The 12,854-nt window shown below is 40.7% G+C and overlaps 1 protein-coding gene across 1 annotated transcript in view; it reads right to left on the bottom strand.

The window, feature by feature from the left end:
• Arhgap42 (Rho GTPase activating protein 42) overlaps positions 1-12,854 on the bottom strand; it is a 231,360-nt gene that overhangs the window by 8,858 nt on the left and 209,648 nt on the right. Inside the window, exons 15-22 of the mRNA XM_028763356.1 lie at positions 12,137-12,221; positions 11,288-11,346; positions 7,810-7,915; positions 5,963-6,122; positions 4,629-4,773; positions 2,932-3,315; positions 2,411-2,567; positions 778-840 (exon numbers count right to left, since the gene is read on the bottom strand). Coding sequence (XP_028619189.1) covers positions 778-840; positions 2,411-2,567; positions 2,932-3,315; positions 4,629-4,773; positions 5,963-6,122; positions 7,810-7,915; positions 11,288-11,346; positions 12,137-12,221 — 1,159 coding nt within the window. The remainder of the gene's footprint in view (positions 1-777; positions 841-2,410; positions 2,568-2,931; positions 3,316-4,628; positions 4,774-5,962; positions 6,123-7,809; positions 7,916-11,287; positions 11,347-12,136; positions 12,222-12,854) is intronic.

The following is a 12,854-nucleotide window of genomic DNA, read 5'->3' as shown; positions in this document are numbered from 1 at the left end:
GGAGAGGAGAGGAGAGGAGAGGAAAAACTGGAACTTGAGACAGAAGCAGCAAAGAGCAGATCAACAGCGCAGGAAATGGAGTCAAGTACTATTCAGAAGAAACAGAGGCTCCTTAGCTAGTTAGCTCTACAATACTGTGCTGTATTTTGTGGTATGTATTATGTGGCTGTATTATGTATTATGTGCTGCATTTTCTAGAAGATTCTTTCAGAGAAGCAATAACTTTTAAAAGTCAATAATATATTTTTGACAATTGACCCTCCAAAATTACTATCTTTAGATATGTACTAAGAGACAAGCTACAGTAACTTCCATTCTTAGAAAATTTGGTCACAATCCTGTATGAGAGTGGGGTCAGGATTTCATGTATCCCAGGCTGGCCTGAAACTTTTCATGTAGCCAAAAATGATCCTTAACTTCTGCTCTTCATGACTTCACCTCCTGTGTGCTAGGATCATAGGTGTGCTACCCCATCTAGTTTATGATGGGCTGGGGATCAAACCAGGGCCTGGTGTATGCCAGGCAAGCACTCTATAACTGAGTTACAGTAGAGCTAGAATTCTTTTCCAAGTAGTTCAGAAGAAAGACATCATGGTAAAAATCTGATACAATCCTTTTTGCTGACATACTCTTCCTGGTAAAGGCCACTGGGCACTTGCTTATTTCATTATCTGAAAAAATGAGGTCCCATCTGTCACAAATTGTGTTGTATCAACACAATGCAGTGCCCCCCTGCTAATTTATGTAGTTAATATGTTAACACTTTTTAGAACATACCGTCCAGAAGAAACTGGCTTGAGGGATCCAGCATTTTCAAATAGCTGAGCCTTTGCTGCCACTCTGAAAAATATTTTTAAATGTATTGAGTAATATTTTAAAAACAATATTAAGAGAATTATAATATTTTCATATTTTTATGAAGTCAATCAGAAAAAAAGGCATTCTGCTCAATAGGATATTCAGGGCTATGTGCAAACAAAACAAAACAGTTATGAACTGCTATCTAAAATGGAACCACAATGAGATTGCTTTCTCCTTTAATGTGAGAGAGTCCTAGCTGCAGCCTGGGGCTCACAAGCCTGAGACTATAATAGCCCTACAGCGTGCTCGCTCGCTCGCTCGCTTGGCTTTTACTGTCCTCATCCTTTTTACCTCTGAAAACAGAGGTTGCAGCAGAGAGAACATTCTCTCCCACTCGTTTCCCAGCAGGAAGCATGCTATTGGCTCCTGTGAATCAGCAAGGAAGAATCACAGGTGACACTATGGGAGGATGGGAGAAGCTGTTGTTCTTTCTGACTGCAGAGAGAGGTTATTTCCTATATTTGTTAGGTGGATATTTTGCTATAACACAAAAAGGATAAAAAAAAAAACCCTCTGAAAACTATGTCTACTAGAGGACCGCGCTGGTTTGCATCTTGCTTAGTCACAGGGTGTGTGTTGGATAGGGGGAGGGCAAGGTGGAAGTACAGGCTACAGAGCAATGGGAGCAAGTGCAGTTAAAGTGACCTTGATAAATTCACACACAGAAATTTAAGTTCCATAAAGGAGGCTCTAAATTTGCCTTTAAATAGCCTTCTTTCTAATTAAGTCATTAAACTATTATTAGTTAAATAACGTTTTTCATGCACAGAAAGGTCACAGGACAACTTTTAGGAGCTGGTCTTCTCCTTCGACCATGTATGCCTTGGGATGGAATTCAGGTCCTTAAGGTTTGGTGGCAAGCCCTTTCATCCACTGAGCCATCTCACTAGTCCCAACCTTTAATTAGTATTCTTCAGAGAATTGTAACAGATAACTCTGAAGAGCATTCATGTGAAGACATTCGGTGCGGTCTCAAAGACACCAGAAATGCTCAGCAACTGCCAGGAACATGGCAGCAGAGGATGAACTTCCTGGCTGGATTTTAATAACTTGTTTCTTCAGGCTGCCATTCACCCCTCCTCACCCTTTTCTTCTTCCACTTATGTGCTATGTTCTCCAATCTTTATTCTCTGGTACTGTGTTAATGAGTGCCCACTTCCAACTGACTTTGTGAACCTGGTTGTCTCTCACCTCGTGGAGGAAGAAAACCCTCACATGTTGGGCGCAATCACACTGGGGAAGTCAAAGTTTTAATAAAAAGGTTACTAGCTTTAAAGGCCACAATCACTCTAGTATGTATATATACCTTCCATTAGGTCACTCTGAATATAGGCTAGCCTTTGAAGCAATAATCCATGATATTAGTGATACCCTAAGCCTACAGTAACTCTTATATTCCTTATTGAAGTGGACAGAGCTTTACAGAAGCTAAAGGTACCAGTTCTATAGATGAGTCATTTAACTATAGAACCCCCAGTTTCTTGTAGTACAAACTCAACCCCTCTGCACCATTAGGAGACACAGTGAATACAAACTCATTCTAACTCACACTGAGCCAGGTCGCTGGTATCCATTGCTTGAGGCAGTGTCTAGCCTTAACCTCCTGCACATTTTTGGAGGCAGCTCTGGGTTTGGTGTGGCTTTGGGTGACTCTTTGGAGCCTATAGAAGTTAAGCTTTGAATGGATCCACTGTAGCTCTTGTTTCCTACAAAGAAAGCCCAAGAAAACAGGCAATGTGCTATTAGCCAAAATAATAGCAAAACCACAGCACCATACATAACAAAAGGCAGCATTTTCTTCCAAGAAACAGGAAGGTACAGAATGTTCTTTGGGTACAGCAGTCCATCACTTAGGGAGATCAAAATGTACAGCAATTATAAGACATCACCCTCCAAAGATGGAAAGATTCAGGGGGAAAGTGCTAAGAAGTTTGAAAACCCAAGCTCAAGAACAAAGCAGGCAAGCTTGGGTGATTTCCCCATTAACCTTGTCCCTGATTAGTCACCATGAACGGGCCAGCCAGCAACATTGGGACTGTGCTATCCAGCATGGGCTCCTGGCTTGCTCACCTTCAGTTGCAGAGATGGATCTGAGAGAGGAGGAAGCAGAGGATCTTTTCAGTCCCGAGAGCCCATAGGGTCCTTTCTTGACTAAGTCTATGGGGGGAGAGACATCCCCTGGGCTGGTGACCGAGGCCACACTCTGGCAATCTGACTCCACATCTGTTTTGGTTGCATCTTCTCGAGAACTTGATTCTGGACTAGTCGTCCAGAGACCCAGACTTTTCTGTCCATTGGAAGATGATGAGGCCGCGATCCAGGGAATCCCACCTGACTTTTCTCTGGGCTGGCAGGAAGTAGACTTTGTGGTGCTGTTTTGTTCAGAGGAGTGGGAGGACAGTGACTCAATGCTGCCCATGGGCGTGCTGTCTGGGCTGCTGCTGTAGGAGTCACCTGAGGAGACAAAAGTGACGGTGATTATGGGTCATTAACATGATACAGCACTATCAAAGCCCTCTTGCAATCTGTCCATCATGCCTTTCATGGCCATCTGTCCCCACTGGCATGGTGAACTTTTACCTGGCATAGTAGACTATTCCTCAGTCCTAGAGAAAGGCTTTAAAGTCCACCTCTGATGGTGGTGAATGTGACTTGCCATACACCCTCCAGGATAGTTTTTTACGCATCCCTCTGAACTAGCTGCCCTATGGATGAATGTGGATCTTTGAAGAATTTTTGGACTCACTTGAAGTTGAACAAAAATTGCCTGTGGCACAGGACTGAGAAATAAGAGAAATAGGCACCCTTCATGGTACTATGTAGGTTTTGAAAATCAATGGAAAAGACCTATTTCTATTAGAGACTTATTTTTGCCTTCTTTTATTTTCCTGATCACGGCGACTCTGAGTTACAAGGTACCAGGTCTATGTCATTCAAAGGCACCATTGAATTTCGCCAGCAAATTACAAGCTGCTCCCAACTTTGTAAGGAAAGATTTTTTTTCATTTTCCTATTGTGAATATAGTAACACAAAAGACTTGCTGTTGGGGTGTAACTCAAGGGTACAATTTTTGTCTAGTCTGCCATTTAACTAGTTTTATTTCTTAATGTTTCTAAAAGTAAAAGTATCAAAAGTCAGAGACATTACACTAAACCTTGCAAATATACCAAAGCCAAAGTTTACTGGACAATTTTCTATTAAATATGAACCACAGGGAAATGCTGGGGGCTGGCAGAAAAGACATCAAATGAGAATCACCATAGTTTAATGTCTGTCGTCAGCTCAAGCAGTGGTCCACCCTTCCTGGAGGCTTGGCTCAGAAGAAGTTAGCGATTTCCTGCATGCTGTTGGCTTTTTTTATTTCCTTATGCTTTTTGGGACAGTCTGACATCCAAGAGCTAATTCTTTAAGAACATAATGTGAAAGAAAGCTGGAAAATGTCTTTTCAGTCTGACATGCTCTAGCTTCTTATCTGCTACTCTGACAACAGGACAAAACCTGCCACAAGTAGCACCCAGTGTCCTTAATCACAGCCCCAGAAAAAAGAGCAGTGAGCAAACTACTTCTTTTCCCCTTTGTACCAGTAATAAATTTGCTTGTCCAAGGAGCCTTACCACGAAGCTGACAGGGAGCGTCTCGGTGCTAGGAGAGAAGTGCTAAGAAAGAAAGCACCCACAAGAACATCTATTTATTCCCAATTACCAAAGAAGTGAAGTCAGAATAAACGGAAAAATGAGGAGCCACTCCCTGCAATGGGCACACTTACTATCAGGCTCTGCCAGGCACGGCGTGTACCTCCCTCTGGGCTTCCGAGAACCTGTGGACAGGCAGATGGCTCGGGTCCTTCGGGATCCAGATCGAGACTGAGGCTGAGGAAGAGGAATGTTTGGGTCTGGGGCAGTATGAAAAATCTACAGAGAAGAAAAATGGACTGAGGTCAAGAAAGAGTGAAACTGCCCTGTGCATCCACATGATAGAAACTTCAATGGCTCTGGAAAGCATCCTAGCAGTGCACGAGAGGCCCAATACAAAAACTATTGCTTTCTTTGGCATCTACTGAATAACACCTCTGGGTTTCATCTTTGCTGTTCCCCATAGCTTATGGTGAAAATGAGATCTGATATCTTTAGGGAACCCATCAAATATGAGCAAATGTCTACATTGAGAATCCCTGCTTGTTCATAATGCACTGTTCATTCTTTTTTGCTTTCATCTCAGGAAAGTATAACCTGGAAGAAGCTTGGTTCTGTGTGCCTTCCAGTGTAGTAGCTTCTTACAATACAGGGGAAGATCTTGAGATGCTGACGGCTCTAGGCTGCAAGGAGGCAGGGCTAGCTGTCAGATACAGAATGAATACAGCCTTAGGATGTGGCCACTTACTGAGAGTGTGAGCTTGCAGCCTTATGTAATGACTAAGGACATCATTGGGTAGTCACTAGGAAATGATGGGCTGATTCTCTTAGAAGAAGGAGATCAGACATAATGGGCAGAATTTACAATCTGGCTTTCACAAGTTCTCATTTTCATAGTGACTTCAAGAACTTATACTTTGTGGGAAACCATCTTATGGGAGACTTCAATTATCTAAAACTCCGCCTTCCAAGCATCCCCCACCCCTCCTCTGGAGACAGGCTTTTGCAAGTATCTCAAGTGAGCTTCAAACACAACACCATGATCCTGATTCTCAAGGTCTGAGATCACAGATATATATGACCATACCTAACCTCATTTTTTTTAATTAAAAATATTGGAATTGCTATACAAATAAGAGTCTAATTCCAGAGTTATGAAGAGAGAAGACTAAAACATACTTAAACACAAGCAATGTTGCAATACCCTCCTAATCCGTGCATTGAGCTGAGTACTACTTACTAAAAAGGGAACTTTAAACAGCCATGGTTGGAGAAGAATTGAGCTACTCGCTGGACTCTGAAACACTGAATAAACAGTTGACGACAAGAATCAAAGTCCCCATAGGGAAGTAATTTAAGGAACTGACAGGATGGGAGCTTTAAAGGGACCTCAGGTCACAAAGGAAAGCTCATAGACAATACAGTGTCCTTAAGATAGAGTTGGCAGCATGAGGAGGGTCCCGGCTACCTTCTCATAGTGCTCAATCAGGATTTCCACCACTATGTTCTGAAACTTGATGTTCATCATGGCGGCCACAGTTTCCTCCTGTGCTCTCATCAGGGTTGGACCAAATATGACACCGAGATTTGAGATGGTCATGAGATTTTGTTGGCTATGTAGTGATACTCTGAAAATAAAGAACACAAAGTTTCAACAATAGGTATGGAATGTTCTTTTCCTATCAATCTCGGTGTATGTAAAAAAAAAAAAAATTAACCTATATATGCCACTAGAGGGCAGTTTCCGATTGGTACTGCCTATTCCCAATTGGTATGAGTAGAAAATAGATCAAAAGGGGAGAAAGTTATTTATAAGATGAATTATTATGGCTTTACAGCAGAGGTCACATTGCTGTGCAGTAAAACGAGATTTAGCCCCACTATCCTGCTGTATTTTGGCATCTCTTTCTGAGCTTCCATCTCTTCTCCCTAGGCTCCCTTGGAAAATGACTGATGTTTAAGGAGCTAAAAATAACTACTTTCATCTAATAGTTATATACTATGTATAAACACTCCTTCAGTTATCACATGGCACAGTGTGCTACGTCTATCTATGTCCATTGAAGATTTAATGGGGGAGTCTGGCAAGATGGCTCAGAGGGTAAAACATCTCTGATATGCAAACTTGATGACCTGAGTTTCATACCTGGGCCCCAAGATGGAGAGAAGGGATTTCTGAAAGGTCTCCTTTGACTCCACAGGTGCACTGTGCATGCCCACACCATTTCTCATAACGATACATATATGTATGTAATATTTTCATGATTTAAAGAAAAATCACAAGATAATAACACTAGACAAATAAAACCTAATACCTATAACAGCCAAATTACTGAAGGAAAGATGCCTTAGGGGTTTTATTTTTGTTTGTTTATTTTTTTTCTGAGCTAGATGCAATTTCCCTAGAGAAACATTGAACTGTTTGGTATTTCTGCATTGTACTTCTAGTAGAACAGACAACTCAGACTAGATGAGCTGACACTATATTTTGATTCAAAGAAATTTCTTAGGACTAGTTCTTAATCAGCTTTATATACACATTCCACTTTATCTGAAAATTCTGGGGAATTCAGAAGAATCTAGGCTGGGTGATAGAAACCCAGTATCCCAGAAACTAGGAAGGCTCAGACAAGCAAATGTGAGGGTCATGCTCTCCCACTGAGTTTCATCACCAGCTCTAATCAAAGCAAAATCAAAGCAAATCAGTACAGCAAGTTATCCCATCATACAAATAAAAAGTTATCTATCTCACTATCTATCTATCTATCTATCTATCTATCTATCTATCTATCTATCTATCTATCTGTCTATCTATCATCTACTTGCCCATCATCCCAGTTACCTATCTGCCTACTTACTTACCTGCTAATATACATGAAATAAAATTTTTAAGAAAAATCGTGAGCCCCAAGGAATAATCTGGAGAGTCAGTATGATCTGTGGGAGCTGGTTGACCTTAGTCATATCTAGCACTGGGCTTCAAACTCACTATTCTCACACACTTAAAAGAACTAGAAATACTATAAGGTAACATACGTTCCTTCATATATTTCCAAGTTGACATGAAATGTTTTATCACTAGTTTATTGGTCACAGCAGACAGGATTATCTGCATATTGGAGACATCTATATTGACACACAGATAAACACATATCTTAAAAACAAACTGCATACCATTTTCTTAAGCTCACTCAAGGGAGTCCAATTACAACAGCAATCACATAGCAGCAGCATTAACTTTAAAATAGACATGAACAAGCTTATCTTAACAAGATTAGCAAGTCATTAAATGAACAATAAGAGTCACAGAATTACTTGAGCAGGTGTTTTATCAAGATGTCCAGCATCTCTCTGTTTTTCTCCGGCAATTTGTGCACCAGTGCATGGACGGCCTCCACCCTGTAGTTTTGGTCGTCTGACTCTGTTATGTAAAAAGGGTGACAGATGTAATTGTGTTCAAACCTGTGATGTAAACATTAGTCATGTGAACATCACACCCAGGCCTGCCATTCATTCCTTAAAGTGTTGCTTCCCATGTTGCTATTAACATGCCTTTTAGGGTAAGAAATGCTGAGTAAGTTTTTCCATGGCTGTAATGTTAGGAAGTACAAAAATCAAACTGCATGGTTTTGTGGCTTGCTCCTCATCAGCAATCTACATTGTTCTGGCCTAAGGCATTGCCTGCTTGAGTTTAACAATAAGACCTTCATAAATATAATACACATGTGTATACATGTATATGGGCTGGGGGAATATGAATTATAGAACTGGTGTAGACACTGCCCAGTGTGTTAGTTGATATAATTCACATTCCTACATAGAAACATGCTAGGGCTCTAACCCTGTGTGGCCAGAGGGAGCTGGAACCCCTCTCTTCAGTTCATAGTCAAAAGGAAAATTCAGTGTGACTGTGATGGTTTGAATGAAAATGTCTGCCGCCAGTTCATGGGGATGACTCAGTTAGGAGATATGGCTTTTATGGAATATTGGAAAAAATATGCCATTAGTGGTGGGCTTTGAGGTGTCACATCCTCAAGCCAGGCCCAGTGTCCTCCTATCTTCTTTCTGTCCTCCTATCTGGATGTAGAAGTCTCAGCTACCTCTCCAGCACCATGTCTGCCTACATGCTACCATGCTTCCTGTCATGATGGCAATAAACTGAAACTCTGAACTGTAAGACAGCCCCAATTAAATGTTTTCCTTTATAAAACTTGCCATGGTCACAGTACCTCTTCACAGAATAAGACAGTGACATTCCCGAAGTGTGGACATTACGTAAACAGAAAACAGTGAACTCACAGTAACACTAGGACATCTGAAACTTGGGAAATCTCCTCAGCAAATCCAGTGCGGACAGACTAAAGCCTGGGTCCCTGTAACATTTCAGAAGGAGCTGACATCCCCCATTGTCAGTCAAGTTTGGACACAAGTGCCCAGCCTTTTAAGACCTTTCTCAAGACCTTTATGTTATATCACTGTGTCATCTAGACTCACCTGTGTGAAGACAGATAGAAAGAACCCAGCTCAAGCTAAGTCTCAGGACTCTCTAAGGTGGTATAATGGAGATGCTAAGACTCTGACCTACCTGCTAACTATATGAAGGTAAGAACAGTTAGAACCAAGGCTAAGGTAAGCAAAGGTACCCAAGAAAATATGCCTGCATAGGCAAAGAGAATGGACTGTAAATGCAATGAACCTAGCCAAGTGAGGGGGACGAGAACTTGCCATCCTAGACTTTAAGATCTGGAAGGAGGAAAATGACCCCAAGTTCAAGGCTGGGAATGGCTACCAGCTTAGATTGCTACCCTGTAAGACCCTGTCTCCAAGACAACAATGAAACCCCACTTACCAACTAAACCAACCAAGCCAACAATCAAATAAAAATATGAAGAAAAAAATATTACTACCGAACCTCACAAATCCTTGATGCAGCTGACCCTCTCTCCTAGTGAGTTCTGAATTTTTCTAGGATTTCAGTAGTGTTTCACTTTTTACTGAAATTTGTTACAAGAAACTTGACACTGACTAGTCTAAATTCATTCAACAACTGACACTAAGCAAACCCTTGCCTAAGACCAAAGATGAAGTCATCAGCCTAAAAATATATTTTAAACATCAGATTACTCAATAATGTTTTCCAAAGATGGAAGTAAAGAAAACTTCTCACCAAAAACTTGTATCACACAGCTTTAGCTCAACCTTATACATTTTAGACAGTGGCTCAAATATCACAAAGTAAAATCTCTGGATTCAGAGTTTAAAATCAAAAGGAACGACAACAGCTCCTAGCTCATTATATATCCCTGCCTGGTACCACACACTAGTGTCTTAGAGAAGTCATTTACCTACTCCATGTCCTGATTGGCTCATCAACAAAGTGAGATAATATTCCTTGAGCCCTATTTGTTTTGCAAAGCTGTGTTCATATGAAGACCATGTCAAATGGAGACTAATCTAGAAAAACTTTAGAAAGGTGTTGCACTAGCATATGGCCAGCCATGATTGATGAACTTAAAACCAAGTGACCTGTGTTACCTGACACTTTTATTGGCAGACAGCACTTTTGGAGCATTTCAAAGCCTGGTGGAAATGAAGGCAACTGTTTGGAAGATTTGTTTGTGTTTTTGTTTTTCTTGACTGTGAAAAATACTCTTAAATTACAGTCACAACTCATACCCTTCTAGCAATGAAATGGTACCTCAGTGTTACAGGTGGAGGTCACTATAATTTCCATTGTGGTGATCATTTAGATGCCAAGCTGGGAGTCTTGTCCCAGCTTTAAAGTATGTATTGCTAACTCCTTAGATTACATTCTTAGGTTACATTCTTACTCTTTGAGCTCCCAATTCCTGATTTTCCAATTAAATCCACTAATGTAACATTATGTCCCCCAATGTCATAAATAAATGACAAGAATCTGGCAATATAGCAAGTAACTTCATGGGGAAGGGAATTTATATAAGATTTTGTACTGACTCATAGTGTTTGACCTGTTTTTTTTTTTTACAGACTTAGGAATATAGTATGTGAGTGTAAATACTGGCATAACTTCCTTCATACACTTGTGATTGTGTTTATAACCATACAGTTGCTGTCATGGGGATGGAGAGGTGGTTCAATGGTTAAGGGCACTTATTGCTCTTGCAAAGGATCTGGGTTTAGTTACCACTACCCATATTAGAAAACTCATATCTACCTGTAACTCCAGTTCCAAAGGATCCAATGCCCCCTGGACTTCAAGGACATACACATGATACACATAAATTCATGAAGATATCCCACATAAATAAAAATTAATAAAATTTAAAATTTATTCTGTCAGCCAGGTGGTGGTGGTGCATGTCTTTAATCCCAGCAATTGGGAGGCAGAGGCAGGTGGATCTCTGAGTTCTAAATTCGAGGCCAGCTTGTCCTACAGAGTGATTTCCAGAACAGCTAAGGGTACACAGAGAAACCTTGTCTCAAAAAGCCAAAAACATTTACCTGTCATAGAAAATTTGTTGTTATCACTCAAATATGAAATTAAATTCTTTTCAGCCTTTTCAAATCACCTAAGACTGTTACCTCAATAACAACAGGTGTTGGAAGTACACATAGTTTGTCTTATTAAAGGACAAAATATTTAGCATAGTGTGTAATTTTTATTGGCTGGCAAACCACAGCGAAAGCTATGCCATGTTGGTAATATTTTAAGCAGTATATGAAAAAATATCAAGAAGATTTAAATGTACATGTGTAAATAACAGGCACTAAAGCTGCGTCAGTTGCATGCTTCAGGTGCAAGTGTACTTACTGACAGCAATGATGAAGTCCTTGTGCAATTTGTAAGTCATCAGTGGTTCTGCAAGGCACCTATAACAGACAAGTGAAGAACAGCTAGACCTATAGGAACCTTTATCTCCCTACATTTCCAGGTCTTCTTTGAAAACTCTGTGATTGTTTTAAGCCAATCAAAGATGATACAAAGACTAACAAATTAAGTGGCTGGTTAGGTAGTATGGGAAAGTCCTAGAAGGGGGCTTCAGACAGTGCTAAACTACAGATCTCAGACAGCCACTGGCCCTGAGCACTGTTACCGCAACTGTGTGAAAAGGGATGCTACACTGAGCATGTAGCTCTGATGGTGGGTGCTGGCCTAGCATGCACAACACCCTGAATGGGTCCTTAGTACCATGTAACCCAGGTTATGGCAGTGTACACCTGCAATCCTAGCACTGTTGAGATAGAGACAGGTGGATCACAAGTTCATGGCCATTCTCAGACATGTGGTAAGTTGAAGGACAGTCAGGGATAGAAGAGACCCTGTCTCAAAAACAAAAACAAACAAACAAAAAGAAAACAACAAAACAGGGGTGCTATAATTTAGAAAAACTCATTTTAATACATTTAAAAACTCACACAAAGCCTGACATATTTAAGGAAACAAAACACTAACTTGGAATTCTCAAAATACTGGCAGCTTTTTAAGTTACTGTTGGCAAAAGCATTAGAAGTTTCCAAATGTGTAAATGCCACTGGTGTTGCTTCCCCTTATGTTGAGGCTTTGACCCAGGGAGCGAAGCCATGTACATGGTGCGTGGTTACATTCCAAGGAAGAGGAGAGCATTCATGACCAGACTCCCCAGCACTAAACCTTCCTCACCTGAGGTAGTTTTTCAGCCCACTCGTTATAGTCTTATTGTCCCACAGCTCAATATCAATGTCCATATCAGGAGGGGACTTGGGAGCTGAAAAGAACAAAAATTGAAAAGTTTAAATGGCAATTCAAAATATTATCTAGACCATGACAGGAACGCATACCAACTCAAGTGGGTCAAAGGAAGAGAGATTCAGTTCTTAGGACCCCAGTAGAGTTCAGGAAACTGCTCCAGTAGAGTTCACTACTGGATAGTTGTCTTTGTGATCTGATTGAAAACTCACTCTGTTTCATGCTCTCAAAGATACTATGTAGCATTATTCCCTCTTGAATCAGTTTCTTGATAATGGCTGACAGTACAGGAGCATGATTCCATGTGCTTAGCATGGGCCAACATTTACTCAGTCCTCACACATCTGAAGAAGCAGGGCGTATTATCATCCTCAATTTAAAAATGGAGGAGACAGAGACACAAAGAAGCTAAGCAAACTACAAGATAGCAGAGGGCTTTTAAATGGTGGAGCTGGGATTCTAAGTCAGGAAACAGTCTAGAACTATAAAGGGCATCTATATGCCCATTGCATATTCCTGTATCACTAGCTAACAAAGGAAACTTGAAAGAGTCCAACCTTACAAAACTGCCACCTTATTTGTTATAGTACAACATTTAATGTTTTAGCAGACTGGTAAAATGTGGGTTCTTACATCCATGGTCTTGGGTTCA

The sequence above is a fragment of the Grammomys surdaster genome, unplaced genomic scaffold (genome assembly GCF_004785775.1).
Source record: "Grammomys surdaster isolate TR1022 unplaced genomic scaffold, NIH_TR_1.0 138, whole genome shotgun sequence".
In the NCBI taxonomy this organism is placed as follows: Eukaryota; Metazoa; Chordata; class Mammalia; order Rodentia; family Muridae; genus Grammomys; species Grammomys surdaster.
This window is presented reverse-complemented; position numbering and strand designations above follow the sequence as displayed.